The sequence below is a fragment of the Mustela putorius genome, unplaced genomic scaffold (assembly GCF_011764305.1).
Source record: "Mustela putorius furo isolate JIRA1106 unplaced genomic scaffold, ASM1176430v1.1 tig00537350_pilon_pilon_pilon, whole genome shotgun sequence".
NCBI lineage: Eukaryota > Metazoa > Chordata > Mammalia > Carnivora > Mustelidae > Mustela > Mustela putorius.
The window spans coordinates 15,155,442-15,183,352 of NW_025422471.1; the positions used below are offsets into that span (position 1 = coordinate 15,155,442).

At 33.6% G+C, this 27,911-nt stretch overlaps 1 protein-coding gene across 6 annotated transcripts in view; it reads left to right on the plus strand.

Annotated features, from left to right (window-relative positions):
• The window catches only part of TMEM161B (transmembrane protein 161B), a 67,275-nt gene extending 41,845 nt beyond the window's left edge, over window positions 1–25,430 (plus strand). For 4 of the 6 annotated variants that reach the window (XM_004759115.3, XM_013059779.2, XM_013059780.2 and 1 more), the window contains 7 exons: window positions 15,180–15,331; window positions 15,840–15,900; window positions 16,384–16,524; window positions 19,263–19,376; window positions 21,648–21,822; window positions 22,879–22,975; window positions 24,151–25,430. In XM_004759115.3, coding sequence (XP_004759172.1) covers window positions 15,180–15,331; window positions 15,840–15,900; window positions 16,384–16,524; window positions 19,263–19,376; window positions 21,648–21,822; window positions 22,879–22,975; window positions 24,151–24,428 — 1,018 coding nt within the window. In that variant the 3' untranslated portion in view covers window positions 24,429–25,430. The remainder of the gene's footprint in view (window positions 1–15,179; window positions 15,332–15,839; window positions 15,901–16,383; window positions 16,525–19,262; window positions 19,377–21,647; window positions 21,823–22,878; window positions 22,976–24,150) is intronic. The other 2 variants (XM_045074403.1, XM_004759116.3) reach the window with 2 other exon arrangements.
• Window positions 25,431–27,911: the final 2,481 nt, after the last annotated feature.

Genomic DNA, 27,911 nt, shown 5'->3' on the forward strand with positions numbered 1-27,911 from the left:
TGTAGAGGCATTAATTTAAATGCATTTCTGTGACTCCCCAGTGCCTCTTGTTTTCATGTCTTCATTGTCACCCTAAGTTTTGCCTGGTGCTTCCAAGCCAGATCTTTGCTGATGTATTATCTTCAGATAGTATTTCTTCTGGATTCTGCCAGTATTGGGGAAGGGCCATCACCTAATATGAATGATTAGGCAAGAAAAGCTCTGGCAAGTCTGGTTATTGCTAATATAGTCATTCAACCTATCATCCTGTTTTCATTCATCCTGCAACTTCTTCACAGGTCCCTGCTGTCTCCATTTTCTGAATTTTCCAGAGCTTATGAATGAGTTGGCTTTCTTTTTACTGGGTTTCTCCCTTTGTTGACCCCAGCGTAACAGAGAAAGTGGAGGCCTAAATCCGTTACTGCTTGTTCATCTGTTTAGACTGTCTTCCAAACTTTTGTTGACATTGCTTTTCTAGCAACTGTCATCTTTTCCTCTTCTTTGTTTCTGATGGCTTTTAGTTTCTTTGCTATATGGTTTAGTCAGATTTCGGGAGTAAGCAGAATAAATGCATATCCTACATCTTTTACATTCAACTAGAGACTGCTGAACTGTCTTAAAAATATAAATGGATACTATTTTGAATACATGATAGGATTTGACATTCAGCATCCCTATGCTCCTTGTTGACTCTTTGGGTTGATTTAGGTGTAATGTAGGCCAGAAGAGCCAGAACAAAGTCTTTAAGAGTTGACATCTTCACCATGTATATATTCTGCTGGATAGAAATACTGATTATATATGTCAGTTGAGAAACATCCCCAGATATCTTGTACTATACTAATCTCAAGAGGAGATAAAGTTGATAAGCAATTAGAATATTACTTTTTAATTCTATAGTGTTAAATATGTAAAAATACTATGCAGTCAGTATAAAGACCCAGCCGTAGACGTCAAGTTACATAAACACACTAAAAATATCTTAACTTGATAATTAGCATTGGCTGACTACTTTTTTTTTTATACTTCAAAATATTTCTCTGAAATACTGCTTATTTTGGAATATTCTTCATTTTCGTCATAGTTGATGGCAGGATATTAAAATGGTCTTTGTGGTATTTATGTAGAAATGCATACTTGATATCCAGTTTTATTTAATGTTCTACAACGCTTAATACCTATTTACCAGAGAAATTAGAAAAATGTACCTCTTAAGAGCTACTCAGATTATTGTTTATGTGAATAAATTTCATCTTTCATTTCATTCAGTAATGCCTAATAATGCGAGAGCAAAGGTCCCACACAGTGTTCTGCACCGAACTGGCTCTGCTTAGTTTTAAGTAGTGCACTTGTGAAATGCTCCAGACAATAGCTTCTCTGCGGGAATCTGGTAGCTGGCTGTCTCGCCATCCTAGAGAAGACAGAAAGTGCTGAAGGGCTTTAGAATCCAAGCTATTTTCTGCCAACTTTAACCCTGCACAAAGGGGATAGGGAAGAAGAAGGAAAGGAGAATTGTGTGTATGTTTAGGTATGTGATTTTCCTTCGATCTTGTAGCATGTGAGAAAATGACCTACTGCCTTCAGTGGTATGCAGGAATCCAGAATTCAATGTGAGCTCTCCAGATTTAACGTCAGGGAGGAGTCTGTTTATAGCCCATCTTTTATTTTAGTTATAACATATCTGGTTTGCCTTTCACACCGTATGAACAGTGTGTAACTGCAGTGACCCCTGTCTGGCTTCTCTTCATTTTCTTATTGTATGTGCCTACTTATTAATCAAACACATGTCTCCATTGATTACATAGGACAATAGTTCCACTTAATTCCAGAGTCACACATACATCAATTGATTCAGAAATTCTCTGCAGTTGTTAACTGATAAAATGTCCTTTATTAATGTGGTCCCAAATTTAGACATGTAGAACTTAAACAATTGGCTCACTTAAAAGTGAGAAAGAAAACTGTTTCATTACATGGTCATTTTGGTTTTTTCTCCCCATCAGTTTTATTTGACATACTCATGTAGGACCACAATTACAACTTATACAAAATCTTGAAAGTTGTAAAAGCCCAGGAATGAGGTTTTTTTTTTTTAATGTGTGACACTCAGCTCTTGAACCCTCGTACCTAATACTGGGCTGTCTCTTACCATCAGCTCTGCTTTCTGTTTCGACAGAGTTGTACATGCATCTCAGCTATTACACCTTCTGGCCTCACTCCTAAACCCAGGCTCATTCTCAGCTTTACTCCTTTGCCTGTTTGTAATTCTAACCACCTCATTTGATCGAGTGTCTGTGTTCCAGGACCATTTATGCTGAGTTACATGGTATGGGGAAGACAAAGGGTAAAGAAAGCCTTAGAGTAAGGATGGAACAGTTGTATTAATTGTCTTTCCTACATGATGACCCATGAAGTCTTAGAGGCACTAGAGAAATGTCTCCTGATTTTATAATATGAAATAATATAATTTTCATTTATGAACAAAGGAAAAGCAAAAGGTAAAAATGATGCTTACAAAAAAATTCAGTAATCCTTTGGTAAAAGTAAAACTTTTTAAAATTAAAATACTTTATAATCGATGGTTTTTTTTTTTCCCAAAGAAACTGTCTTATGAATAAGCTGTATCACACAGTAATATTGAGTCAATTACGTGAATTTGAGTGAGAAGAAAGCTGTTCTACAAAGAATGATAGAGCTTCTCAGTAGTCCTATTATATTTGGTTAAAGGACTGGATCATTAGTCACATTTCCACATTGCTTGTATTTTACAATGTGGATGGTTTAAGGTACAAAACCCTATTATGTATGTTCTTAAGGCTATGTTTTAAATTTTTAATTTGCCTTGGTTGCCAGACATGCAAATTTCATACAGTGCCAAAAGTTGGGAATGGTTTAAATGGAAATAAATTCTAAGGTTTTCTGTGTTAAATATTAAGTTCTATATGTAGATTTGTAAATTAAAGTGTGCAAATTAAATGCTATATTTGTTTGCTCTAGTAAATAGACCGCTATAGCAAACCATCACAACTTGGTCACCTTTTCTAAATTCCTTCAGGGATTCTAAATTACTGTATTCGTATTTTATAAAACGTTCTGCTTTATATCAATAAGAAAAATGAAACTCTAAACCCTGAAGTGAACTGCATCTGTAAGCCATCAAGTCTCCTGGTGAGAAAGGAACAGAGTAAAAGCTGTTGAGTCTAAACCAAAGTACTTGGTTAAAAATTTGTACGTAGCATGGTATGTCAAAGATTGTTTCTTTTACAGACTTTTGGAGAACTTCTGTAAAACCATTGTTGCCAGTTTATTTGCCTTTCAGGTCAGAAGCCCAGAGTTAAACAGCGAACTTACTTTGGGAGATAAAACCCATATTTCTGGATTATTAATTTATAATTGAGACTTTTTTCCCCCCTTTTGGCTAGGAAGTGATAATTTTCCTCCTACACCTAAAAGTTTAAGGATAATCTTCATTATTTTGCTTTATTTTAATCCAGATGACTAGTTAATAGTTTCTTGTTTGCTTGCTTATTTTTAAATAAAACCTATATTTTATGCTCCCAAAAATCCGTGACTGTTTTTTCCTTCTACAATCTGGCTAGGTTGAGGAGAAATTCTAAACATGCATAATAGTTTTGGTTTTGTTTTGGGGGGTTTTTTGTTTATGTTTTTGTTTTTTGCCTAATTCTGAGAGAAATTTAGGTGCACTGTTTTCTCTTTAAAGTAATTGAACCTTCTTTTAAGAAAATATGAAAAGATCATTTTAGTTTAAATTATTCAAGTTGGTTGTTCTATTTTTTAAGTTGGAAGACAGACTCAAATCTTAAAATGATTTTACTTGATAGGTCATAAGGATTAATGTACTTGTTAGTTTTCAGTGTATGTACTGTAGCAGATTCTTGATACAGATTTTAGGCTTTGCAGTGACAGTGCAAAGTACAATGTGTTTTTAGTTATTGGTTGCTTTTTCTTACATAAAAATAGCTGTAAGAGGGTTAGCCATTGAATAGAAGAAACCTTTTTATTGTTAGTTGTCACAAAAACAAGACTATAATTGCTCATGGAGTAGAAAACTTTCAGTTTACATGAAAATGACTTAGTTGTGTGGAAAGATGATATTTTTTAAAAAATACTATAAATTTTTTGAAAAAAATTTGAGAAACTTCTGGAAAACCTCTATGTTTATTCTTAGGATAGTATCCATTAGATTCATGTATTGGCCACAAAATTCTTTCATAATGGGATCTCTATTTCCTTCCTTCTCAGAAAAAGCATTGATAAATATCTTTGAATAATTTCAGGATGTTAGGGTATAGAAGACATTTTCTTAATATGAGAATTCGGTCTTTAAAATAATGCAAGTACAAATTAAATTAAAACAGTGTCTTTATAAGTAGGTGTTCTGTAAGTTGCTAACCTAGATCTGAGAGAAATTTGCCATTTTAGATCTAAAAATTAAGCCTATTCATCATTTAAAAGCTCTTTCTCCAGCTCAAAGGTAAATATATTTAAGATATTTCCTACTGATTAAATCTTTCCACTTGTCCTTGATTTTTCTTACATATTGAAATTTTGGTGTTTGCCTGTATAGTTGCTTAATTCCAGTTGTGAAAAATGTTGATATTACATTAGAACTTTAAAAATGTCAGCCATTTGGCAGAAAAAAATTTATCCTGTCTCTAACATTGTTTTTATTTTAAGGGTTGAGATTTTGTTACCTAAAGTAAAATAAGTTAGCCTTTAAAGTATGTGGTCCATTCAGCTGGGACTAAGGGGTTAAAAAGGAAGAAAAATTATTAAAAGAAAATGACTATTTGTATCAGTAGTTTTGCATTTGCTGTTTTGAATATTTACTAATATATTCTTTATGAAAGTCTAATATACAGGATGATCTATGAAAATAATAGCAAGATAAAGGTAGTAGAAGAGTTTATTTAAAGTACTTGATCATTATTTCCATTAGATTATAAATCAGGAAATGTTTTGTCTTCAATGTTTTTTGCAATACATGTCTGTAAATATAGAAGCCTAATTTTTTTGTATAATAATGTTATTTACATTATCAGGTTGTTTTTATGTATGAAAGGATAAAAGTAAGTGTATCTTACTTGGAAAAAAGAACAGATTTAAAGGAACTAAGTTAGAGAAATTAATTTTGAAAGCCATTCCTATCATATTTCAGGTATAGTCTGTTACTTATTTTTTATATGAATAATTTACAGTTAGTAAGCATATTCATGGGATTAGAGCATAAAAGGATTTTTCCTATTTCAAAATAATCTATTATATTTAGGTATTAGAGACATTTGGTAAGTAGCTCAACAAAAACTTTGTTACTATCTTAGCTAGTATAGAGAGTGTCTGTAAGTGGTCTCAAAATAGAGTTACCACAGTTACTGGTGAGGAACTCTAAATGGGGTACCACAGTGTACTTATTTCGCCTGCTCAAAAAATAAGCCAGTTTTATATTCTGATATGTCAAATGCTAACAAAAGTCTTTCTTCATAGGAAGTTTTTCTTTAGTCTGCTACTATGTACTATTTAACAAGTTTGGACTTATTATATATTAATTGAATAAAATATACATTGCTCCAAAAGTTTGGCGAAACAAGCAGATGAGTTTTGAGTTGAAACATGGTGAAGAGTCTACAAAATAAAATCCCATGATAGACTTCAGTTGGTTCAGCAGATCTTTGCATAATTCTTTTGGCCAGGAATAAACTTTCAGGCACAGGGGTTATTGCTGGAAAATACACAGATACTGTTCTTTTTCCTTTCCTTTCTTTTTCTTCTTTCTTTCGTTCTTTATTTCTTTCTTTTTAAGGTTTTATTTATTGACAGGGGCACAGCGAGAGAGGGAACACAAGCAGTGGGAATGGGAGAGGGAGAAGCAGGCTTTGCGCCAAGCGGGGAGCCCCATGCGGCTCCGTCCCAGCACCTTGGGATCATGACCTGAGTTGAAGGCAGATGCTTAACCGACTGAGCCACCCAGGCTCCCCAGATATTTTTCTTTTGGAGAAAGAGTAGAACTCTTGGAAAAGCTGCCCGTTTACTTGTTTATAAAATAGTTAAATGTTTGTTCTGTTCTCTTCTGGGTTGTGTATACATCAGGCTTTTGCCAGTAGATGATTAAATAGGATTGAAATCATAACAGTTTCATGGCATTGAAGCATTTCTAACAGTTGGTTAATACTAATTACCATTAACATTTCACTATATTTTAATAGGATGTGGAAATAATTTCAGTGCATGAGATTGAAAAGGTGGGAAAGCAAACATATGTGCTTTATGCTGTAAATTCATAGTTATTTAGGTTCTTTTAAACTCCAGGACACATTGTACCTTTTTTTCTGGCATTGGTGGGGGGGTATGTTGTAGATCAAGACTTTATTAAAGCCTAGTTTGAATTTCTTCAAATGTTAATGTTTGTCAAACAATGTGTACACATAGGTTATATAGACAAAAGTATTTAATACGTTGTCTTGAAAACTAAGTCCACTCTCTGATACCCCTTGCCACTTCTGTTCGTGTTTTAGCTGGTTATTTTGGCTTTTAAAGATCTTTGTGTTTCTAAATATAATGCTAGTACTACTAACTGTTAATTCAACAGTTCTGATAGGTGAGGATTTTCCTTAAATTATGCCAGCCTCTCTGCTTCCTTTCCTTTAAGTTAATTACTTCACAATTTTACTGAAAAGTTTCAATAGCCAGTAATTATTACACCTATGTAAATAGTACTCATATCTGAGCATTAAAAAGTATTGTAGCTTCTTGTGTAATTTTGTTCATTACTTTTAAAAATTTACTTATTTTTGTTTGTATTTCTTATTAATTCCACTAACTTCTCAGTATTGTTTTCCACAAAGTCGCTTATAACTTGTATTAGTTCCCACACGTTTCCCCTTCCCTGTGGAGATACCCTTCCTAAAGACTTCATTCTCTAGCTTCTAGCTGGAGGATTGGCCTCAGGCCTGCCAGACAGCCATGATTCTGGGACATACTTTTGTTATCTTGGTGTTTTCTTTGCCTTTCTCCTAAGTTTAATTTCCCGTTTCCAGAATTCAGTGTTTTTCTCTTTCTTGGTTTGTTCAAATGTTTTGGTGGGCTTTCTGATGACGTGGTGTGCATTCACGGTCACTAGTTTTAGACTGCAGTCTGCAAAGTGTCTTAATTCTGTATTCTGGTTAACCTGGATATAGAATTACAGGTCGTTGATATTTTTCTTCATAATTCTGAAGAAGTTTCATTGGTCTCAACCTCAGACTTTACTGTTAAGTACAGTGTCATGATATGTAATCTTGCATGTGATTTGTTTTATTTTTCTTCTCAGGAAGTTTTTACAGTATTCTCTGACTGGTTTCTGAAGATTCATAATCGTATACCTGTTAGAAATTTTTTTTTTTTTTTTTTTTTATTCTTTGTGCTGGGCTTCTGGTAGGCTATTTTAATTTAGAAACTTTGATTTTGGAAATATCTTTTATGTTGTCTTTGATAACTTATTCCCTTTTGTAATCTCCCCACTCCCTGTTCTCTTTCAGTCAGATACTATACCTCCCAGATTGATCCTCTCATTTTGTCATAGTTTATGCTTGATGGAACTTTGCCTCAACTTTATCTTTGAAACCTATTTTTTAAAATTTATTTTGCCTAGGGCGCCTAAGTGGCTCAGTCAGTTAAGCATCTGCCTTAGGCTCAGGTCATGATCCCAGAGTCCTGGGATTGAGTCCCACGTCAGGCTCCCTGCTCAGCGGGGAGTTTGCTTCTCTGTCCCTGCCCTGTCTCGTGCTCACTCGCTCTTGTCTTACTCACTCTCTCAAATAAATAAAATCTTTAAAAAATTTTGTGGGGCACCTGAGTGGCTCAGTCATTAATCGTTTGCTTTTGGCTCAGGTCATGATCCCAGGGCGCTGGGATCAAGCCCTAGATCTGGTTCCCTGCTCAGTGGAAAGCCTGCTTCTTCCTCTCCCACACCCCATTCTTGTGTTCCCTCTCTTGTTCTGTCTCTCTCTGTCAAATAAATAAAATCTTTTAAAAAAATGATTTTGCCTGTTCTATTGATTTTTGTTTAGCCTAATGAAATAATTTTATGAAATACAGATACATCTCATATGTAGATATCTGTGTATAAAAACATACATGTAAAAAATTTTCACTCTGTTGCCTTTATCATCTTTCTTTTCTCCAAGTTACTTTTTCCCCAACGCTGTTTTTTTCTCTTTTACATAAGGTGCTATCCTCTAATACAGAGATTGGTAAACTGGCCTACTGCTTCTGAGTTGCATTGCGTTTTTGTATAGCTCTTGAGCTGAGAATGCTTTTTAACATTTTTAAAGGTTGTTTAAAAATGATTAAAAAACAGAAGAATATGCTGCAGAGACTGTTGATGATCCACAAAGCCTAAAATATTTACAGTCTGTTCCTTAACAGAAAGTTTTCTGATCCCTGCTTTAATGTCTGTAGATTCCTTGCTTTTCTTTCATGGTTAGGAGTCAGACACTACAAGTGAGTTGGAAACTGTGTAAATAGGGCTTGGTTAGCTTTCATGGAGATAAAAACTTGTTAATGCTGAAGTTAGTTTTGTTCTGGGTAGACTGTAATGTCATTATCTGTTGGTCTTTTCTTTGGGGCCTTTTGGTTTCACTAGAATAGAGTCTGTTCTCCTCACCTGAGGGTGTGAGCCTGCTGCACATGTTCTGAAGGTGAGAGAACACCTTTGAGTATGTAGGCTTTCATTTATTCTGATTTCAGTACAGTTGCCTTAATGTAAATTGTGTACTTCAGAATCAGTTTCTTCAGAGGCTAAATCTTCATCTTCTGCTGGAGTCACAGTGAAGTTTGTTATATGACTGCACAGGGAGTGGAGAGTTGGGCATCCAGTTTCTACTCACATAGAAGTCAGCTCCCTTCCTCTCTCTTCAGCCTGACATGACACTGCTGTTATGTAGAATATTATACCTCCTAGATTAGATTTTCACAAAAAAGGTTGAAAGATTGAAATATAACTGGGAATTGTATATGAAGTAAAATTAACTTATTTTTTTTTTAATTATTGTATAATCTATTTGTCCTTGTATACAATCTCATACAACTTTTTGGTATTGAAGTTCATTATTTTATTCCATTATATAGAAAACATCATTATTGCTAAAAACTACAAAGAAATCTTTAATATTCAGAACAGCCCTCTGCGGTTTTAGATGTATTAGTTGTTATTTTACAAATGAAGAAATTGGAGACACAGAGTGGTTAATTAACTTTTACTTGGAGGATCACATAGTAAGAGTAGAACCAAGATTCAAGCAGGCAGCCTAGATCTAGAGAATGCTTTCTTTCCATCTGTGTTACACTATAGTTCAGAATAGCATATGATGGGGCGCCTGGCTGGCTCAGTCACTTAAGCATCCAACTCTTCGATCAGTTCAGGTCTTGATCTCAGGGTCATGAGTTCAAGCCCTGCATTGGGCTCCATGCTGGCGTGGAGCCTAAAAGATAGCATCTGATAAACATAGCAGGTGAATTTGAATAGTGATGCTGTGAGTTCAGAAGAGAGAGACAATGGGCTGGAGAGTTAATGGTAAGCTTTACAAAGGATATAGAGCTTCTGTTTTTGAGTAGGTAGAAGGGAATAAAGTAGTTCAGATAATAGGTTGTGATCCAAGACAGTATAGCTGTTACCTTTAGAAAATGTTAACACACCATTCTGATTTAAGTAGAGGCTTGGGGACTGTTGAATGAAAGCTTGAACATATGGATGTAGCCAGATCATAATATTACATTTCAGAATATTGTATGTGTATTTTACACTGTGGGTTATGGGAAGGTTTTGTTCTCATATGGGATTCAATAGAAACTTGGTTTCAAGATTCATCCAATATTCAATATGAATTGAGGGTGTGGAGGTTATAACAGTTTTAGGTGTTTGTGGTTAATATATTAAGGTAGAAGTGATACAAGGAACATTATGCTTCCTGTCTGGATTACATTGCATCTAATTTTGTTACTTTCTTCCCTTGAGTGTTGACATATTTTGTAATTTAATTATTCTATGGTAACAAAGTATTGAGGTGGGTGTAATATTTGAGAAATTTCATTTTGGTCATTTCATAGCACTTTTGGCTAAGATTTTGTTTTGCTTTTCATTGTAAGTGAAGGAGTTGGAAATTGTCTCTAGATTCTTGTATCCATTTTCAGTAAAAATGAAGCAGTGTTTTTCCAGCCTGGGCTTAGGGCCCTCAGCCAATGAGAGAGAGCATAGGTAGCTCTCAAAAGCAGTTCAGTTGTGATTTGGGGGAGGTATGGGTTGTATTTTGCTTTTAATCTTACTCCATTTTCCTTATTCTTTCCCAGTGTATAATGCCAAGAAAGAGGTGAATGTATTGTGTTTGATATAGTAAAATGAACCACCAATGTTGTTTCTTTTATTTTTAAGTTTTGGAGAAGACTTAAATGAGTAAGGAACATAGGATTCAGATTATCCTAGAGGGAAAAATTGGAGCATCCGTATTCTAGAATTTCATCATCAATCTTAAACATTGTTTTGTGTTTCACTCCTTTAATGCTGAAAGTTAAGATGAAGTTTAAAAGACTTGTAAAATTGTTCTAACTTGCTTTCTTAGAAAACTTGGTACTCAGAGATAGATTCTCTGCTTCATTATAAGAAAAACAGTGATTTGCATGGGGAAAAGCTTTAGTAGTCCTATTTATTGAAAAAGTCGGATCTTTTTTTAATTGCTTTCATAATGTTAACACTTAACCTGGTTTCAGCTCTTAATAAAGTGATTGATATCACTTAATCATAGATATAATGAGGTTATGCTTTTATTAATGCATTATTTTAAGAATAATTGTATAGGGGCACCTGGGTGGCTCAGAGGGTTAAGCCTCTGCCTTCGGCTCAGGTCATGGTCTCAGGATCCTGGGATCGAGTCCCGCATTGGGCTCTCTGCTCAACAGCGAGCCTGCTTCCCCTCCCCTCCAACCGCCCCCGCCCCCGTCTGCCTCTCTGCCTACTTGTGATCTCTCTCTCTGTGTCAAATAAATAAAATCTTAGAAAAAAAAAAGAATAATTATATAATAGGAGCTTATGTGTGTAATACTTTTCTTCTCTGAGTAGATGTTTGGAAGTTTTAAACAGAGAGGTCTTAATTTTGTAGTTTTTTAAAAGTAAACTACTGGAAACTGAATCATAATGTAAATTTAAGCTACAGTATGTTTTTACTTTTGTTAATTAGAAAATGGTCCCACAAGCTTAGATTATGCATGGTGGTTTAGGTTAATACTTGGTAGCTTTTTTCTCTGTATGCAAATGCAACCCCTCTCAGAAGTATCTTTCACTACAAGCAATGTATTTTCACCCAGTTTAATGGAACAGGTCTATGTTGATGGCAGGGCAGATCCCTTGCTGGAAACTCTTGATTACTGTCAGGGCCCTGTGTGGTGTATATAGTCTTAACCATTCCCCCCCCAACCTTTGGAAAGTCTTTATACTTTAAGCAGCTGTAGACTACCAGTGTTTGTCTTTGATGTGAGAGCATAAATGCAAAAACTCTAAAATCAAAATATTCTTACTTTCTGAGAAAAATATAATGATAGGATATATGCAGTGATTAAGTTGTAAAACAGTTAAAGAATAATTCATATTACATCTTAGAATGATGTGGAACCTAAATATGCTTTGTTAATCTCTCATTAATCATTTTAATTGAAATTGACATACTATCATTTTAACAATCCTGCTTAAGCTGAATATTACAAAGTCCTGCTAACTTTTGCAATGGTGCGATATACTCTTATTGCTTGTAAATGATTTAGTAGCTGTTAGCCCAGATAGGAAGAAGATTGACAAATATGTTAGGGAGAACTTGTACAATAATGTTGGCTGATTTAAGAAAGAATTGTGAAGGGATAACACATGGACTGTCACAAAATATGGCACTGCAAAATAAGAACAATGTAAATATCACTCTTGAAATTCTTACTGTAAATTGCAGAGATTGTTGGTTTTTCAGATTTATAAGACTTGAGGATTTATAAAAACAATTTAGCTTCCCCTTTCCCCTTAGTGCTCAATATCATAGAAACTGACATCTATTATTATGTGGGTTAGCTTTTTCACTTCAGTTGAGTTTCATATTTCTCTGTTCTGTAACTAGAGTACCACAGACTTAAATTGAGCAAGATAACTTGGTGATAGAATACTGAATATTTGCTGAGGGTAATAACTAAACTAATGGCATTTTCTTATTTATTAGTCTTATTTTTTTATAACATTAAAGAAATAATTAGTTCAGATACTTAAACAGTATATATTTAACTTGAGTTATGGTGGATATAAGAAGACATTTAACATACCTGGTAAATGACTTCAGAAGTTGTATGCTGAAGTTCTGTATGTGTATTCTGGTTTTACAATACCCTAAAGCAGGTTTTCACTATAGTAAATATGAAAACATGCAGAAGTCTTTTATATAAGAAGTTCAGGGGTTATCATTTAGCTTTTCAATATCTGGTTTTGTCTTATCTTAGAAGCAAATTGGGTATTTATAGAATATAACATAAAAATATTACAATCTATGAAGAAATATATTACTTGAAATCAGTTTCTTATACAGTGATTTGTAGGTAGTATCTCCAAACTAATTTGTAGACTGTATTCTAAAATGCTTAGAAATAAAATAATACCTTTTTAAAGAAATAATGCTATAAATGGCATCTCCCCCAGCAATATTAGGCAATGAAAGTTCATTTTGTCTGTAACATAGTATACAAGACCATAATTGTCCAAAGAAAATAGCGCTATTACGAATAAGTAATTAGGAAAACAGATTAGAGAAAGTATTTAACTTGCATCATGGTATTTAAGAAAAAGAAGAGAGATTTATGTGAAAAGGAGGTTATCTGGTATTGCAGTAACATGAAGAGATGAGAACAGTGAAAGGCAGGGAGGGGATGCTACTCACTGAAAAATGAACCGAGTAAAGGGCGTTAATAAAATACCCAGCACATACTGTTCTGGGGGCCTGGTTCATCTGAAACAAGTGAGTAAAGATGAGCTATTCCTGTACTACCTTTTTTTTTTTTTTAACATTTTAAAGGGGAAACTACCCGCTAAGTAAGCCTTAAAAACAACGCCATACCCTTTATAAAACTGAGGCAGTCCTTTAAATTTATAACCATGGGTGATAAATAATTTATATTTTTGTTATTACCAATAATAAAAACAGATCTTTAGACTAAAACTTTTTCTACCTTGAGTGGGTTTTTTTGTTTTGTTTTGTTTGTTTTTACTTTGAGTATATTGTCCCAGGAAAAAAGTGTGTTTTTGATATCATTTTCAAAAGATCTATTTACCCTTGCAGCATAGAATTAATACTATTTCTACTTACCTAAGCTGCCATGTAAAAACATTTCTGTGGCAAAATTCATTCACTGTTTGTTTTGAGTACCTACTATGTGCCGGGCATTTTTCTTGGAACTTTAACTACAGCAGTGAACAAGAGAGAAGAATTCTTGATTTAATGGACTTTACATTCCAATAGAAATTTATCTCAAGTTCCATTTGAAAAATGCCCAAAAGTCATCTATCTTTATTACCTTTAAGTTGTCTTACTTTTGGATAGGTGACCTTAACTAGAGCAGTTGGGACACTACATTTCTATCCAGTATGCTAAATTGTATTAAAAAAAATAGAATGGGCAATAAGTTTATTAACCCATTTTTTTTTTTGTAAAGATTTTATTTATTTATTTGACAGAGAGAAATCACAAGTAGATGGAGAGGCAGGCAGAGAGAGAGAAGGAAGCAGGCTCCCTGCCGAGCAGAGAGCCCGATGCGGGACTCGATCCCAGGACCCCGAGATCATGACCTGAGCCGAAGGCAGCGGCTTAACCCACTGAGCCACCCAGGCGCCCTATTAACCCATTTTTAAATAGGGCAAAAAAGAACAGCTTTTTGAGCAGCAAGGGTGAGAGTTCTTATCCTTTCCCAGCTTTCCGTGAAGGATTCTTCTGATCATGAGAATGTTTGAACTGTACACATCTTTCATGGCAGCTCTGTTTTTAGGTTTCTTGTGTTACTGCTAAACTACCACATGACTTAGGTGCTATGTACAGTTTAGAATAGGCAGTATTAAGTGAACATTCTGGATCTAGACTGCCTAGATTTAAATCCTTACTTCCTCTAAGTAAGTTGTGTGCTTTTGGACAAGTTACTTTTCTGTGCCACAGTTTTTAAAAATCTGTAAAGTAATAGTAATAGTTGCCTAATGGGAGGATGAAATTAATTAGTAATGCCTAGCACTTGCAAGTACTAAATGACAGCTATTACTCTTTTCCATGCTTGACATGGAGTTGATGTGAAAGTTGCTTTTCTAGATTTTTTTTTTTTTTTTTGGCATGTACCTCATTAGTTTGTTTGGCAGGTTTATGCTTTTAATAACAATTTAATATAATGGAAATCTGGATTCTAGCTTTGCATTATCCACTGGTTTGATATTCATTTGATTACTTAGTTGGAGGAGTGGGGAGTTCAGATAAAAAATCTAATATTTTTACATAAAAACTTTTTTTTTTTTAAATAACTGAGCATGTTGGACCTTTGGCTGTTTTTGAGTACTCAGCTGGACCTTATTTTCTCTAGGTGTTTTGTTTGATGGCAATCTGTGAAATGATGATACCAGCTTATCAGTGACCATTAATAATTCTCATATTTTGAATTATTGGGTGATTTACTGATGATTGCTGTGATGTTTGTTTGTGTGTTTAATTCTAAATGCAATTTACTCAAAAAACATGCCAAAGAAAAGGTAGTTCCCTAAAATAACCTCTACTTTGGCTTTTCATGTCACTGAGAACCTATTTCATAAGTTTATTATAATAATCTCCTGATAAAACTTGAATCTGATAAAACAAATATATTCTGTCCCTAGTTACAGCTTAACATGTATATGTGCACTTTTCATTAATTTTAAAATGTTACAAACTTCACTAAAATTTGCTTTGTTTTTATGTCCTATTTCCTGAAAGACTAATCAGATTTTCATTAGTTTTTCACTTCCTTCCAAAGGGCACCTTGTAGATAAGCATGTTGTAGAATCAAAATAAATGTTGTAGTCAGATGTTATTGGAGTTTAAGTCCTGTAAAGATGATTCTGTTTAACTCCCACAAAGTTACCTGCGGTTTTTCCTGAACTTTATCTTCTGCAGCAAAGTTCTATTTTCATTAACTACACACTATTTTAAAGTAGAAGATGGTGGTGAGAGATCAGTCTGTGTTACCTTTGGATTTTTTTTCTTTGTGAAAGCAATGGCCGTCTTGATTGTAACAGAGAATTATCTGGAATTTGGACTCGAAACAGGTAATCATTTCATACAAGTTTAAAAATCAGTTTTGCTTTATCAGGTGTTAATATTTTTTACTTCATTTAATTATGTTTTATATTTGATGTTTTTAAAATTAGATTTGAGATGTACAGTAATCTTCTAAATAATTAACCTTTATTATCCTTAATTTTCTTTTTTTGTTTGTTTTAGCTAAATTTTTTGTTAGCTTTTTCCAAAATGCTGTCCCCTCATTTTTTCCTTAAAGTTAAATTTAAGTTTCTGCAGTGCTGAAGTTTATTCACATAGATAAAGATGCAAATTTTGATGCAAATTTTATGCACACTTATGGAATGTACAAATATCAAAGGGATGTTTTCAAAGACTGTTCCTGCTAATAACCAAATTTTATTGCATTATGGCATACTAATTAGCACATGAAAGAGCCTAAACTAGTCACTTCACGATTTAAGATGTTCTGTTTCCTAACATTTTATTTCCTAAGAAAGAGTCTATATTAAGAATAATTTTTTTTTTCCCCTGCAGGGTTTACAAATTTTTCAGATAGTGCGATGCAGTTTCTTGAAAAGCAAGGTTTAGAATCTCAGTAAGTTTTTAAAAATACTAAGTATCACTGAAGTTTAAATTTTTTCATTTTTTTGTAAAACATTTACTTTAAGTGGCTTTGTATTTTTAATCCTTGAAAAGAGTTCTTTTTTCAGGACTTTCAGAAATATCCTCACTTCTAATGTTTACATATGTATAAAGTTAATATGTTTGATAGAATTCTTATTTGGATTTGCTCTTATTTGATTTAATTTCTATGCCGCCAGAGATTAAATAGCCATATATCTGAGTCATATATCAAATTCTGTGTTGAATATGCAGATTGTGTTGTTATCAGTGTGGCTAGAGATGCTAGTTCACCAAAATCCATTGTAGGTAATTGAGTCTGAATAGTCTTTTTTTGTAAAAGTTTATTTAGTTTTTGTTACTATGAATTGTGGTTTGTAAAGTAATTAGAAGAAAGGAAATCCCTAGAAAGTTACAGAACTTACTACCTTTTTTTTTTTTTTTAAATTTTATTTAGGGGTCCTGTTTCAAAACTTACTTTCAAATTTTTCCTGGCTATTTTCTGTTCACTCATTGGGGCTTTTTTGACATTTCCTGGATTACGACTGGCTCAAATGCATCTGGATGCCCTGAATTTGGCAACAGAAAAAATTACACAGTAAGCGGAAAATGTACATAAGCACATGCAGATAAATATATGTTTTTCATCTTAATGAAGGTATATTATTGTAATGAAATCATAAATTATTGTATTGAAAATTAATAAATAACCATTTGATGTCACACTACTTCTATAAGCAGGTTTCTTTTTTTTTTTAAGCAGATTTCTTTTATTCACTTCTAAATTTTAAGTCCTATGACTAAAAACATAACAATTACTAGATTTCTTTTTTACTTGTTAAAAAAAGGAAATATCAGTATTTGTTAGAAGTCAGTGTTTATGATACCATAATCTCTACAACTGAACTGAGGATCTATGGTAATTCACTTAAATCAGAATATTTTCATTAACATATTTAAATTTTATGTAAATCTTAATTTTTACTTAAAAGTGTTTTGAAAGTTAACTCTACATAAATTTGTGTTTTTCCTGTATTACTGATTGGCTTATGAGACTTAAAACAATATTTTATTTGGGGATTGCTGATACTCTACAGTATTAAATGCCATAGATTACTTTTAACTGCCAGATTCTATTTCAGTTCTCAAATGGAGAAATCATATTTGAATCTCTACATAAAGTTCAAAGCCCATTTACTCTATTTTTCATGGTTGTTACAGATGTTTTTTCTTGATGTTAGACACCTTGGCAGAATGGCTGGTTTATATCTTTCAGTTCATATCCAGACACAAATTTCCATCTTGTCTTTATGTATTGCAGTAGACTCCCAAATTGAGAACATTCCATTTTGATATATGTATATACTCTGAGTTTCTCTGATCATTTTTCTTAACATTTCTGCCCTTAAAACTGTATTTAATGATGCTGATTTTGTAGTCTTTTCACATTCTTCTCTCTTACGTATGTCATTTTCCTTTATTTTAATTTTGAATATTTTTTGTTTTTTCCTTAACCTCCATTTTTGTACATATTTTGTCTGTGAGTGTGTGTGTGTGCGTGCGCGCACATGAGTGCAGGTGTCTGTGCACACGCACACTTGTCTGTGCGCACACGTGTTTACCTGTTCTCACCTCCCAGTACCCACTTCTTCATTCCTCTTTTTTCCCCTCCTTTTACTCAGCATGCTGTTGGCTGCATCCTGCCTTTCTCCCAACATCCATCCATCTCTCTAATGGCTTCTTTTAAAAACAAAACCGGGTTCTCCCCCTCCTCCCTACACATACACTTCAGTCCACTAACCCCAGTGTTAGGATTTAAATAAGCTGAAAGGGTGGGTGGAGGGGAGCCCTTCACCAGCTACTGAAACCGCTGTGGGCTGCTCCTTGATACTAGAGTGTTCCCTAGCAACACTGCATACCTAATACTGCTGCTTTCTTCCCTGCACCCGGTGGTGGTTTACCCAGGCTGGGGGATGAAAGGATCACTTTATAAAAACATTTAAAGCATTTAGTGGTGGTTTATGATTGGGAGGGGGCACATCTTACTTTCCTTTTCAGTAAAATGTAGCTTCTTTTTAAGGGTTTTTCCCCCCCTTTGGGGTTTGGAGCTTTATTTTCAATTCATTGCAGCCCCCGATTGTGTTACAGCGCTCTGCCATGATAACAGGAGTGTGGGCAACCTTGTTCTGGTGTGAGAATAGCATGACTGGCACAAAGAACAGCGTTCTCCTCAGCCCTGTGTCTAGGCACTAGTACTTGTTTAAATGCCAGAGCTTAGAACCGAAGTTCCACCTTTGTCTGTGAGGTGTTCTGATGCAGCCCTGTTTTCCTCACGTAGATCATTGCCCTGTTTTCCTTACATAGATCATTGTCATTTTCACTGTAGTGAAGATTTTGAAATGTGTGTGTGTGTGCATGTGTTGTGTATTTAAAACCTTCCAGTTCAGCCCTTCACTGGTTAATTCTGAAAACAGGACATGGTAATAAAATAGAAGAATTTGCCTTTTTTCTGAAATAAGAATAGTCTTTACAGTCATCTGTCTTTGTATGATACAAACTTGGTACAATAATTAACAATAAAATTATAGCTCAGACCTAAAACCTTTTGGTGTATTAGGTATATTGCCTTTCTGGAGTAATGTAAATTTTCTTGGTATGTGTAGAATAGGGAATTTAACTTCATAGTACTTCATGAAGAAATTAAAATATATGAATCATTTATGATTTTAACAGTGTATTAAAACATTATACATGATCATTGCATATTGAAAATTTCCTTAATTGTAAGTTGTTGTGGTAGGTTCCATGTGCCTTAAGCCTTCTAGTATTAAGGACCTTGCTAGTCACTGGCTCTCTCACTTGTAAATAATAAGGAGGCACTTTGTTTTAGCTTGTGCTGAAAAAGTGTCAAAAGATGATGCCTCTATACTGAAAATCTATTGGATTCATTGACTGTGTAAAGTTAGTCATTTAAATACCTGTGTATTGAATCAGGGATATAGTAGGGGATTGTTAAAGAACACTAGGATAGAACTGAACAGATTTAGATTTTAGTGCTACATTTGCCTTTAACCTGTAATATTGCCATGAACAAGTCATTTAACTTTCCTGAATCTAAATGTTCTCATTTGAAAAATTCAGATAATGAGGTAGTTTTGCAAGGGCTCAAATCCGTGTCGAGTGATAACAATAAATAGAAAATAATGATGATAGTAGTACCTTAATACAGAATACTGAAAATAAGTTTCTACCTTCATTTTGTAATTTCCAAGTATCTGTAGTTTATTAGTGTATTTTGTTCCTGGGTTTTTATATTTATTTCTTACATACTTTCAGAACATTACTTCATATCAACTTCTTGGCTCCTTTATTTATGGTTCTGCTCTGGGTAAAACCAATCACCAAAGACTACATTATGAACCCACCATTGGGTAAAGAAAGTGTCCCTTTGTAAGTATGGGTATTTGAGGGCTAATTTTTGATTCCTTATAGAATCAAAACTGTTTTCCAAAGTGGTATATACTGTAATTTAAGTTTTTTAATGATAACACTAGAATACTGTATTTTTAAAACATTAATAGAAATGCTAAAAGTTGTGTTCTAAAACAAGCTACAAATCATCATTTAACTTTTTTATGATCTTCATTAATGAATGAATGTTAATATACATTAACAGTTATCTTGTATACTTCTAAGTTTTTCTGCCTTCTCGCTTAACCCAGTTGTTACCTGACATTTTTATGTCTTGGCCCTATTTTTAAGATAGTTTCTTCAGTTCTTTTTTTCTTAACTGTGAAAATTAAGAGGATAAAATAAGTAGTATAAATGGAAACTCATTCAACCCCTGTAAGGGATATTAATATATTCCATATTTGCTTTACCCCTTTTTTGTTTTGTTTTAAAGATTTTTTAAAAAATCATTTTAACAGACAGAGACCACAAGTAGGCAGAGAGAGAGAGAGGAAGGGTGAAGCAGGCTCCCTGCTGAGCAGAGAGCCCGATGCGGGGCTCGATCCCAGAACCCTGGGACTATGACCTGAGCCGAAGGCAGAAACTTTAACCCACTGAGCCACCTAGGCACCCCTGTTTTGTTTTTTTGATGAAGTAATTTTTCAAGTGAAGTAGAGGTCTTAACATTTTTACCCCTAAGTACATGAGTATGTACGTCTAAGAAATAAGGACATTTTCTGACATAATATTATCATCATGCTTATCCAAAAAAATGCCGTAACATTATTATCTAATACAGGTCATAATTCCCCTTTTAACAAAAGAAGATGTAAGGAAACACAAACAGTTTATTAAAAGATACTAATAACTGTACTTAACATATTACCTCATTAGCCTTATAGAGCTATGTTAGAGTAATAGAAAGATTGAGAAAAAGCTGGTTTGAACGCCCGTTATTAAAACTGTCACTTGAGGGAGATTAACTTCACCGAGCCTCTGTTTCCCCATTTGGAAAATGAAGATAATAGTATCTACCTCAGAGTTATCATCGGAATTAAATGAAAGAATGTGTGTACTGGAACCAGCTGGAAGTAAATGCTTAATCCATATTTCTTTCATGGCTCTGCCTCATCAGAATTAAAATAGAAAACCTTGACAAGTCATTGACTCCACAATATACATTTTATATTATGTATTTCTTTTAGAGCCTGGTACATATTTGTCTTCCAGAATATAATCAGTGATGACCAGGACTTTGTTTTTTTTTTTGTTTTGTTTTGTTTTTTTTTTAAGAATTCTCTTTGAACTAGGGAAGCATTCATTGAGGTTAGAATGTCCCCCCCACACACACACACACAAGTAAGTCTTAATGGTAATTTTAACTTGACAGATTTACAACATGTTTATTTAAAAGTAAGTTCATACATTTCAGCTGTTCTGTATTAAGTGCCTGATGTGTGCTAGAGTTTAGAACAGATAGGGAGCATGGTCTAGGTGTTACTTTCAAATTACTCACAGTGTTACCTTTTATCAAAGGAGAAACCCTGGCCTTTTGAAAACATTAAACCACAAAGGACATCAGAAATTACCTTTTCTTTCTATAGTCCTTTAAGGGGCCCTTGTCAGTCAACTGAAAAAAATATCGTAAGGGTACTTCTTCTACCTGGAATCCTCATTTAGTCTTGAGGAATTGTGCCCAACTGAGCCAGCTTGAGCACATAGCTTAAATAACTTGCTGGAGAGGAATCTGAGACATCCAATTTCTTCATAATATATCAGAATCTGGTTTTCCTGTGATCCCAATCAGGAAATCAGCAGAGTGACTGATAACCTGTTCAAATATCTGTATAATCAGACAAAACTGTAGGCATGGGTTGTTGACTTGATAGTCCCACAGGCAATCTCCTGTGGTTTCTTTCTTTTTCTTACTCTCCAGTTTAACAGCACCCAGCTTCTCTCTCCATTTCACAACCAGGTTTTTTCCATGGAGGAGGGTAGAGAGTGAAGAGGATCCCAGTTACTTTCTACACTTTTCTTCTAGATATCTATTACTACTGTTCTTAATGATACAATTTTCTATCTAGGTCTATTATACAAGTCAAATTATTATATAGATAAGTTTGTAATGTAGTAGAATACTTTTGTTTTATATCTCCAACTGTAATTAAGTATAGATATCCTATATTTTATATGGTGAGCACTGACACATTTAACTAGCATGCTAACGTATTTTGGTCTTTGAGAGCACCATGTCAACTTTTTGATCTGTAGAATGACAGAAGCTACATTCGATACTCTGCGACTCTGGTTAATAATCCTGCTGTGTGCTTTGCGGTTGGCCATGATGCGCAGTCACCTGCAAGCTTACTTAAATTTAGCCCAGAAATGTGTGGATCAGATGAAGAAAGAAGCAGGGCGGATAAGTACAGTTGAGCTACAGAAAATGGTAAGTTTCGTACTGTAGTCAAGTGAAGAACAGCAAGCACTGTATTGTAAGAAAACAAAGCATTTAATTTTCCTTAATAGTAATGTTAGCCCACAATACTCCTGCCGTTGAAATAAATGGCATAATCTTAAATTGACAGATAATGAAGAGCCCGCAATCCAATTTTGGTGCTAATTTAAGAAAGAGTCTCAAGTCCTCTTCTTGCCATAGTACTTCAAGTCCTTTAGTTTGGGTTGCAATGCTATGGTATATCTACTATTGCTAAATGGGACCCCCAGTTGATTTGGAAGACATGACAATATATTACTGTCTAGCCTTCAAGACTTATGGGGTAGGAAATACTAGTTTTAGTGACATGTAACATTATTCCAAGTATTTGAACACGAAATGTAAATATTTAACTTAATGGGAATTCCAGAGAAAGAAAGGGCCAGGAGTCCATCCACCATTATAGTTAATTGGATTTGTATAACCGATCATGTCTTTTTTAGAAATCTGGTGTTGGGTGTTCTGTTTTTCATATTCTTTAATAGTCAGGGTGTTCATCAAGATTCAGAGACTTTCCTATTGTTTTTCCTTACATATTTTTGTTCTCTCTATGATTTTTCCTCAAATTTTAGTTATATATGTTCATGCAGAATTGGGGACTTGATGTTTTTATTTATGAGGGTTTTATGACTCATCTGTTACTTTTATTTAGCTTGATTTTCTGATGTCTGCCTAGAGATTCTAACATTTTGTTTCATATTTGAAATATAAGTGAATATACCATTTAAATTTAAGGGATTATTTTCTCCAATTTATATTAACCACTTAACTATTTTCAAGGAATTTAGTATTTCCACATTTAAAACGTATCTTCAAACTGAGCCTTTCAAAGTCAGAAGTCAGTTTGGGTGCATTTATAATGAAGTGCAGACCTAATAACATTTAGCTTCCTTCCCGTGATGGGATTACTTATCTCTTAAGCAGTTCATTTTGACAATTATATGAAAGTTTAATTCACTCCTAACATGTCAGCCAGTGTTAGATACTTAAGAATTTTGTTGGTTGCAGGTGGCTCGAGTCTTTTATTACCTTTGTGTCATTGCCCTGCAGTATGTGGCACCTCTGGTAATGCTGCTTCACACAACTCTGCTTTTGAAAACACTAGGTAGGCTTGCCCTGGCAACTGGGAAATGTGTTTGACTTTCTACCTATAATTAATACTGCGTTTTGTTACCTACAAAGAAATATGCTTCTTTAAATTATTTTCTTGGAGAGTTCTAAAAAGAAACATGGGAAACTTTTAAAAGTTGATTCGTCATCTTCAGGTCCATATAGTTTTACAATATTATGCTTTACTTATAAGAATTATTTGCTAAAGATTAATTCCCGTATTTACTGAGAAACTTGAATGAGCACTCTTGGTCTTAGTTATTTTGTATTTTAAGAGGGTGATGAAAGATTTTGTTAGTGCTTGATCATTTCAGTTACTATAAGGTAGTTGTATACTTACATGAATCCAGGATCCTTTAGTGAGCTCTACTTTAGATATTGATAGGATAAAGATTTCTCAGCAGAAAAACGAAGTTCTCCTATAAGTCTGTTCACTAAACTATCAAGTTCCTGTGTGGTGGTATTTGAGAACTATTCATTATTTTATTGATTATTTCCCTTTTGAAATACAGTGTGGGGGGGTTAAGAAGCCCAAAGGAACTAAAAAAGTATTATTTGGGTGGGCTTCATAGATACTATAGAGCTGATAATAGATATAAATGGCCTTTAGGAATCTATGAAACATAAAGAAGTAGCTCAGTTATAAATTATGTGACTCATATCCTATCCAACATAGGAAAATATATGATGAAAACTTTCTGGAAGCTATTAATAGTCTCTCACATTGAAATCATAGATAGTTTCTGAGAAAGAAATTTATTCTGATATTCTAGAGGTAGAAAAGATTTCTAAGAAGTTACTGAGCTTGTACCTGTCACTCCAGTAGAAGTAGTTGATTAATGTATTATACAAGGAAAAGAATTGTTTTTATTATTTTACCAGATTTTAGTGCAGTTAGTTAAAAGTAAATTAGATTTTTATGTGTACTCTTACTGGTAAGACCAGCTTGTAGTCTAATCAGGTTAAATGAATTTTTTACCGGATATGTACAAAGGTTATATTACTTTATTTTCAACATGAAGTAATTTGTTATGCCACTAAACTTCCTGTTCTTAATTTCAAGTATAATTTTAAAACTTCTTTCTTTCTTTCTTTCTTTCTTTCTTTCTTTCTTTAATTAGAGGGTTTGGAATTAGTCTTCAAATTTTATTTGTGTCTTGAATTTTCTAGGTAATCATTCCTGGGGGATATATCCAGAATCTATCTCTGCCTTGCCAGTGGATAATAGTCTACCCTCCAACTCTGTTTACTCTGAATTACCATCTGCTGATGGGAAGATGAAGGTAACTGTTACACAAATAACAGTGGCACTGAGCAGCTTAAAAAATATTTTCACTCCTCTGCTTTTTCGAGGACTTCTGTCTTTTCTGACCTGGTGGATTGCTGCTTGTCTCTTTTCTACAAGCCTTTTTGGGCTTTTCTATCACCAGTATCTGACTGTGGCATGAATCTCAGTTAACAAAAAAGGATATCCAAGTCACACTTTGAATTGAAATGCTTGTGCCCTTGAAGGGCTGTCGGAAACCAGAAGAAAGCAAATACAAAGGAAAAAAACATATCAGAGTATCTTGTTTTAAATTCTTCCTCTGTATTCTCAGGGTGAATCAATGGTATAATATTTAAAATTACAGAGTAGATTATTAACTGCTATACTGTGGCATTGGAATTTTAACTCCTTGTATTAACTGATGTGAGAGGGCTATCTACAGGGGTAATACTTTGATTACCTTGGTTTACAGAAACCTCCAGCAGTCTTTGAAACTTCTCATATGACTCCAGTTATTGATTAATTGTTCTTAATGGTGTAAAGGTACTGTTAATACTCATAGTGGCTGCCTATATAGAACAGTCTTCAAACTGAGCCATGCTTTGGGAGAGGGAAAGGAGCTAGAGTCACTTCTGTTGGTAACCTTTCAAACAACAATAGCAAAATCCAACAGAAAGGAAGAAATAGCTACTGTATATTACAGTAAAAAAAAGCTGCATAGTTATTTTAAATTTAAAGCAGATGTACATGCTTAATATCTATAAGTACTGCTGCTTGAGAGTAGCAAGAGTATTATTTTAAAATATATTCTGTCCAACTTGAGGGATCTTTTAAAATGATTGGCCATATGAATATTTGCAGTCTAATAGGCTTGGAACTCCCATATTTTATTTTATTTTCTGTGATCCTAAATACAGTTCTTTTAATAGTCTAAAGATATTTATCAATATTGATCAGACTTTAAAAAGATACTTTAATCCTGCTGACTACCTGTATGTATTGTATTGTATATATATTATATATTAAATATATAATATATTGAGATTATAAAAGGTGAAAATATTGGATCCTTATAATATTTTAAGTTGCTGAATGTATATTAAATGTGATTGAATGAGCTGTGTTTGTATCTAGAAATTTTCTTTCTTTTTGGAATGAGATTAAAATACATTTTGAAAGTTCATCAGATCAAGCAATTTATTTGCGTTGCCCATGTGTGAGACTGCTTAAAATTTTATAAATACTTGGATGAATTCTCTCAAATTAAAATACTTTTTCTGTCATTTTCAAACATCAGAACCTTTCCCACTAACCAAATCTACAGGAATAATTTAAACCCATGTTAAATAGGATTTGTTTTAAGTTTATAGTGTTTAGAATAATTGAGATAATTTGAAGGAAAAATTCATAGGAATGAAAAATATATGTAAAAATTTTTTTGATGCTTTGTTTATCTAAAACCTAAAATAAAGAGTTTCATTTATAAAGGGAATGAATATAAGAGATAAATAAGGTTTGTTTTCTTTTTTGAACAAGTAGTAGAATTTATAGATAAACTTTATTCCAAAGAATATTCTTGAGAGGCTATATATCAATGCTATTGTCACTATTGAAAGCAGTTTTGAAGGTCTTTTGAAATTACTTCCAAGGCTTGTGGTTCACATTCATTTGAATAATCGCAATACAGACAAGTTCCTGTCTTTTGGTATAGATTAGGTATTTTGGAATTAGCTGATATTTTTAAATATGAGTGAATAATTAGTGCTTAAGTTGGATAAAACTCTGGTTGATCAGAATTGTTAATATAGCCTAATGGTAGTTCATGTGAATTTCCAAAAGAAACATTCCAGATACATCTTGAGATAACACCATCCACTAAAATAACTATCTTTTAACAAGATTATAGCAAAGTATAACATTTATTTTGTATGTGAAAGTTCTCACATGTTGGACTTGAAAAGAACCTTACCTGATACTTAAAACCTTTTTATTAAAGAGCTACATTTTAAAAACTATAATTTAAGTTATTTTGAGTTTCAAAGATTGTACTGAGAAGTAATACGGGGTGGGAGGGTGGGTGAGAAGACTTAGAATTTATTATTGGATGAAATCACGTGCATTTCTAAAATACTATTGATTCACTCTTTTTAGACTTGAAATCTCCCTGAGTATACTGTGAATGTGTGCAAACTGCATATTAAAGTAATGGGTTTGATTTAGGTTTTTTTAGTCTTTCCAAACAAATTGAAGAGAATGATGGTTATAACTACTGGTTTGTTTAAGCATCTTGTCTCCACACAAATTATATTCCTGAGTGTAAAGGGTTTATACTTTATGTAAGCCAAATATTTTTTTAATTGAGATAAAATTGACATAAAACATTGTATTTGTTTTAGGTCCACAACAGAATTTATATATATAAATTCCCAAATGACCCAAATTATATTTTAATATTCTTAATTAGGCCAGTAGAATTCTTTTTATGTTGAGCTCTAGTTAATATAAGTGCTTCATTGGTCAGTTATTTTATATTTCTACTAAATTAATAGGAATCCTTAGTAATCTTGCTCCATATGATTTGTGGGATTGCATTTGACAATTTGTTGATTCCTGCCCCCTACCCTCTCCCCACTGCACTATATAAATCAGAGCTGTATTCTCCTTCTACCCCCATTGATATGTCTGAAATGAAAAGCATATAATTTTATCTTAATATCCGTATGCATTTTGATTATCTTTGGCATTTTCCCCAGAATCCCAATTGCTATGCATAAATGACCAACGCATCCAAGCAGAATGGGCTCATTGTCTTATTGTTTCTGATATAAATATCATTGGTAAAATAGTGACATTTCTTCTTGAGTTATGATTCAGAACAGATATTCATCCATTAATGGAATTGATAGGTCCAGGAAGCACTAAGTAGAATTCATTATGAAATCTATAATTGGAACTTCACTGGATAGATTTTATTCTTTCAAATGAAAGATTAAATTCTCAGTACTGAAAAGCATAGGGTCTCAACATTCTCTGAATTCAAACACACTTTCTGAGCCATCTCATAATTGAAAATGGTCTATCATGGTATATGGCTCTATTCAGCAAAATAAAACTAAGTGATTTTTGAATGTGGATCATCCTGCATCTTCACAAACCTTTAGGTGGCTTAAAAAATCAGATTTGAACACATTCATGATCCTAGACCATGAACTGAGTATCTCAGATATTTCTACAATATCATCTTTTAACTCTTACTTGTCCCATTATGTCTGTTTCCTGTGTTCATAGCTGAGCTGCTTATATGCCATGAAAACTCTGACATAGATACAGCATGATCACAAAGCTAATACAACCTTTCTCTCCTTTAAAATGGTAAACATTTTACTTATTGTATTTTCTTCCTAAGAAAAAAGAAAAACCAGATAAAGTCTCTTCATAAGTTTGTCTTCCATTAAAATTGAACTTTTTTTCCTTAAGCTACAAACTATTATGTTGGATGGGCCTATCTTCAGTGATTCAGAAAATGTGTATTTCTCTATTTCATTGCTGTTCTTTACTTTCTTTCTCCCTTACAACTAGCTATGTGTGGTTACTCCCCTCCTTTCTTCCACTTGGTAAAAGACGATACATTATCTTAAATGAAGAAGCAACATAATTTTGTGGA